The sequence below is a fragment of the Oryctolagus cuniculus genome, chromosome 18, assembly GCF_051225735.1.
Source record: "Oryctolagus cuniculus isolate XC-2025 breed Fujian yellow rabbit chromosome 18, ASM5122573v1, whole genome shotgun sequence".
Taxonomy (NCBI): domain Eukaryota; kingdom Metazoa; phylum Chordata; class Mammalia; order Lagomorpha; family Leporidae; genus Oryctolagus; species Oryctolagus cuniculus.
Window position 1 is genome coordinate 69,570,698 of NC_142884.1, and position 5,314 is coordinate 69,576,011.

Genomic DNA, 5,314 nt, shown 5'->3' on the forward strand with positions numbered 1-5,314 from the left:
TGCAGGACCTTATGTGTCAGAGACGCAGGTTCTCCGTGGCAGTGATGAGAGTCTGAGTGTAATGAAATGTGGCCTCCAAAGCAGTGACTCGATCTTTGGAGTCAGTAGAGGTTGCACCGTGGATTCAGTGGTGGAGGGCGTGGAGTCAGCCATGGCACATCTTTGGGTCAGTGATACTCCATCTGTGGCTTTGAGGGCATGGGACTAGAACATCAGGGGTGCGGCTGGTTGTGAAGACTTGTGTTACCCCTGGAGCCTGTGTTAGCAGTGAGCTTTATGTGAGCAGCAAGCAGAACTCTGCCCGTTGGAACTCCCATGAATGGGAGGGGAGCAGTCCAGCAGGGTGGTTCAGCCGAAAGATGTGGGCAGTCCTGTGATACTTCAAGGGGCCCAAGAAGGGATGCTGTGCCCCTTACCATTACTTACAACAGAAGTGGTTGTAAATGTGGAAAACCAGAAAGAATAATGGGAAAATCATTGCAAGCAACTTCAATATTTAAGAAAATAGCCAGTTATAAAATTAACCTACAAAAATCAATATCCTGGATACACATCAATCTAAACCAGTGGAACATATACATTCACTAAGTAAGTCAATAGATGGAAGGAACATGCAAGCACAGATGGACCAACACCAGGATACAATTTCACTTCACTGAGACTCTTGGCAAAACTGCATAATTTGAATGCAGTCATGGGAGATAACGGGCAAAGTGAAATTGAAGAAATATCGTATAAAATAGCAAGACAGAACTTTTCAGAAGTGTAAAGGTCTTGAGATAAAAACAGTATCCAAGGAATTCTTCTTAGTAAAGAAGTCTGAAAAGGCATAGTAACTAAATGCAAGATTTGATTTCTATTGCATTTAGGGATAGACAGATAAAAAATTAAAAGAGCCCAACCATAAAGCCATGTGGACAAAAAGAAATTGAAAATCAATAATACATTAAGTAAACTTAATGAATCAATGAAATATTTCTTGGCCCTATTTTAAAACATCCTTGTTTTTAGAAGATCCATGAATTCACAGATACAATATCTTCCTCTTTACAATTTGCCTCAAAAATTGAGTAATTAAATGTGCATACAGTTTTTAAAGAGCTAGAAACCTTATGTCATTGAAATTGGAAGTTGCAGTGGCTGGCGCCATGACGTAGTAGGCTATGCCTCTGCCTGTGGTGCTGACATCCCATCTAGGCACAGATTCATGTCCAGGCTACTCCTCTCCCAATCTGGCTCTCTGCTATGGCCTGGGAAACAGTGGAAGATGGCCCAAGTCCTTGGGCCCCTGCACCCACATGGGATACACAGAAGAAACTCCTGGCTCCTGGCTTTGGATCAGCACAGCTTTGGCCATTGCGGCCATTTGGGGAGTAAACTAGTGGATGGACGAGCTTTCTCTCAGTCTCTCAAATAAATAAATAAATAAATTTAAAGAAGAAATTGAAAGTCGCAAAACTATAAACTATAAATATTCTCAAAAGAGGCAAAAATAGATTTGAATGAATGAAAAGGCTTAGACCAAGGCTTTCCAGATTCAGGCTTTCAGATGAACATTCAGAAAGATGTGCTTCAGATAGAAGGAGGGAGGCACTGAAATCACTGCGGGAAGAACATGTTAGCAGCCCAGTAGTCATTTAGTGGCCATCTTGGCTAACTGTGGCAATTGGTTGCAGTGCTTGGGTTCACGTCTACCTTATTTCACTGAATAGTAGCCCCAAATTACAAATTTTATTGCAGTACACTGCTTTAAGTGTTTCATAATTGGTGTTAGTCTCTTACTTTGCCTGTTTCATGAATCAAACTTACTCACAGGTATGTGTGTATAGGAAAAAATATACATGCAGGATTTGGTGCTGCACAGGTTTCAGACATCCAGTGGGAGTCCTCAAACACATTCCCCATGGATAGGAGGGTACTCCTGCGTTATCTGTAAGAGTAAACCACAGAGGACTTTTCTGAGTGTGTGGTTAGGAACTGGTCGGATCATCTAAGATGCATCTACATGGAGTATTATACAACTATACAAAGAAGGAAGAATGTATACACTACCATGGTATCATCTTAGGATATGCTATAAAATTTAAAAAGACAACACAACAAAACTACGTACACTATGCTGCAGTTTGACCTAAGAAAGCAGATGTATTTATTTATGTCTGTGTTTATGGGTGTTTAAATTAAAACGGTGGTGGGAAGATAAGCCATGACATAATAAATAAAAGCTGTGGGGATAAGACAGAATAGATGGGAAAGGAATAGCGGTTTCCATTCCTCACCGTCAACAGCAGTCCAAAACACCAAGTGGAAGGCTGAGTGATTAAATAAATCTTATTTTGTACATGTGGTGTTGGAGGTGAGATTTTTTTTTCCTCTCAAAATCCTACTATAAATTGTAGATAATGATAACTTATATATTTTTTTTAAAAAAAAGTAGAGTCCTTTAGTATTCTAGGTCAGCAACCACAAGTAACTACAGACTGGTGCACAAAACAGGAATGTATTTTCTCGATTATTTCCTAGAAGGCTGAGTTCAGAGTGCCAGCAGGGCTGGTTTCTTCCAAGGGCTTGTCTGCTTGGCTGGTGGATGCTCTGTCTTCCCATGGTCCTCCCTCCGTGTATCCCTGTCTCAATCTCCTCTTCTAGTAAGGATACTGCTCACTGGATTAAAGCCTATCCTCTGGATTTCATTTTGCCTTAATTACTTCTTCAATGATCCAGTCTTCAAATACAGCTATACACTGTGGGGTTGACTGGGGGTTAGGACTTCAGCGTTTACATTGGGGAAAGGCGAAAGCTGGGGCTGGAGCACAGTGCAGCCAGGAATGCATGGGGTTGGCAGCTCTTGGTGTAACCACCCAGAGAAGGATTCTACGTAACAAGAGCACCCAATAGGCAGAATGTACCTTCCTGGTTGATGCGCCTGACAGGGTGGAAAGGAAATGCAGATGAGAGAAGAGCACAAATGGTAATCAGTCTGTTCCTTCCCTGTGGGTATGCCCCAGGGTGGGAAAGGAAGTGCAGGTGACTATCTACCCTGCTTGGCCCTGGGTCTTCTGCAGAAGCTGTGGCACACCCTCACTGAGACTGACTGGTAAGGCCTTTTAACTGTGGGACACAAACATGGATCCCTCTTGGATCCCTAGACATGAAAAGAGGCAGGAAGGCTCCAAGTCCAGCACAGTTCCTGTCTAGACATGGGTAGGGTAGCTGGGCTGGAAAGTGCTCATGCCTCTGTGAATGCCCTGTGTCCCTCAGTGCCCTCCATGGACGCCTCATTCCTGCTGGCCTTGCCTTTGCTCCTGGTCCTAGCAAGACCTTGCGATACCTGTGAATGTAAGCTGCTGCACCCCCAGACAGTCTACTGCATGTCTGATGTTGGTGAGTCCAGGGAGACAACAGGGAAGCCTCTTCCAAGGAGGAGGTCTCACCGGGGGTATAGGAAGGTGGAGGCGGGAGGATCTTCACTCAGTGACCGCGTGGACCCTCTGACCCATTTCTTCATCCTCCCAGTCATCCTTGCCGACATCCTGGGTCCAGCAAAAAATATCGGTACTAGGAGAGGTTTCAAAATCCGGATGAAAAAGGTAAACCCATCGCACCTTCCTTCTCAACCTTGCTCACAACGTAACAGAGTCTGTCCTTGCACAGGTAGGACTCTGGAGCACCAAGACACCTACGAAAACCCTCAACCCTAGCCTTTTCACTCCCTATCACAGTTATTCAAGGCTCCCTCAAATGTTACTGCCTTCGATGTTATCTACACACCCCTCGATTTTTACAGCTGTGGTTATCTGGTGAGAACTTCCTTCCAGTCAGATTTACTGATTGCAGGTGAGCAACCCTGTCCATGCCAGCTGCTACCCCTTGCTGCCCCAGCCCCCACAAAATACCACTCTGCTTCTGCAGCTCTGGGAGCACCAGGGACCCAGGCCCCCTCACCCAGGTCCCCCGGGTGCCTGTTCCTCCCGAGGGCTGTCTGTCCATGCTGTGATGACTTTCTTTGGCACAGGCTATCTGACTAAAGGGAAACTGATCTTCACCAGATGTCATTTGGTGTATCACTGGTATCAGCTCACCACAGAGCAGAGGCTGGGTTTCGACACGGGGTACAGTGTGGGATGCAGCTGCAACGTGAGTGGCCGCCGCAGTATTCTTACACATTCGGTCCCCGCACGCTTTTCCTGCTCATCTCTGCCTTCTGCCAGGCCCCTGTTCCCCTACCTCCTTCTTCTCTGTCCTTCCAGTTCCCCACCCCCATCACTGCTCTATTTGGCTTCTGCCAGCCCCCACCCAGCTTCCTGTTGCCCTGTTATTTCTTGGAAGGGGAGTGCTGCCAGGAGGTGGGAAGGGAGTGCCAACAAGCCCTGTGTCCCCTCGACCCTAGATTGAAACCTGCATCCTCTGCTGGCGCAAATGCCCTGAAGTCGATGTTACAGACTGTGTGTGGAAACAGGACAACTGCAAATACAATATCTGGACGGGAAACCTGTCCCTGTTCTCCATGTGTGTTCCCTTGGTGTCTGGTCAGTGCCAGTGGACCAGAGCTCCACGCCGCAGGCCGACCCCCACTTCTTACTTATCTAGGACTCAGTTAGCGCTCAGTCCCACTACTCCCCAATTGAGAACTCAGTCATAGCTTTTTAACATTCTCGGTCTTGATCTGGGTTATGTTGACCGAAGTAGGTCAGTGTTAGAAACACTCATGGAGTTGTTCACTGAGATATTGCTTACTGTCTGCAAGTAGTGTCTGTATCAACAAAATTAGCTAAATAAATCCTAAGCTGGCAAACCCCGCCCTGGTGACAAATCTCCTTGATCTTTTGAATTCTTTCATCTTTATTTGAAATTTCATTTATTTTTGAGAGAGAGACAGGTTGTTCACATCTGTTCGTTCACTCCCCAAGTGCCTACAACAGCAGGAACTGAAGCCAGCAGCCAGGCACACAACCTGGGTATTTCATGGCAATTGCAGGGACCCAGTGCCCAGATCTGACACCCGTCCCTTCCCAGTGCCTGCACTGATGGGAACTTGGAGTCGGGAGTTATGGCTGGAAATCAAAACCAGGCATTCCACTGCAGGACGTGGGATCTCAGCCGTTAGGCAACATGCCTGCTTCCATCATTTTCCCTTTGAATCTTTCATTCATTCTGTAACGACACGCCTGACATAAATCCCTCTTGTTCCAAAGTTCCTCTCTTCTCTTCACCCTACCAAAAGCAAAAGCTCTGGTACCAGACAAGAGGTTAATCCAGAGAAAGGGTTGGTGCTTTTAGGCCTTCGCAGTAGATGGAGCTAGGAGACACATGTCTG

At 46.1% G+C, this 5,314-nt stretch overlaps 1 protein-coding gene across 1 annotated transcript; it reads left to right on the forward strand.

Moving 5' to 3' along the window:
- The first annotated feature begins 3,019 nt into the window (after positions 1–3,019).
- LOC103348521 (metalloproteinase inhibitor 1) lies at positions 3,020–4,787 on the forward strand. Its single transcript, XM_008257637.4, has 6 exons — positions 3,020–3,094; positions 3,259–3,381; positions 3,514–3,587; positions 3,720–3,834; positions 4,013–4,134; positions 4,388–4,787. Exons 2-6 carry the CDS (start codon positions 3,267–3,269, stop codon positions 4,637–4,639), a joined length of 678 nt encoding a protein of 225 aa, XP_008255859.3. The 5' UTR covers positions 3,020–3,094; positions 3,259–3,266; the 3' UTR covers positions 4,640–4,787.
- Positions 4,788–5,314: the final 527 nt, after the last annotated feature.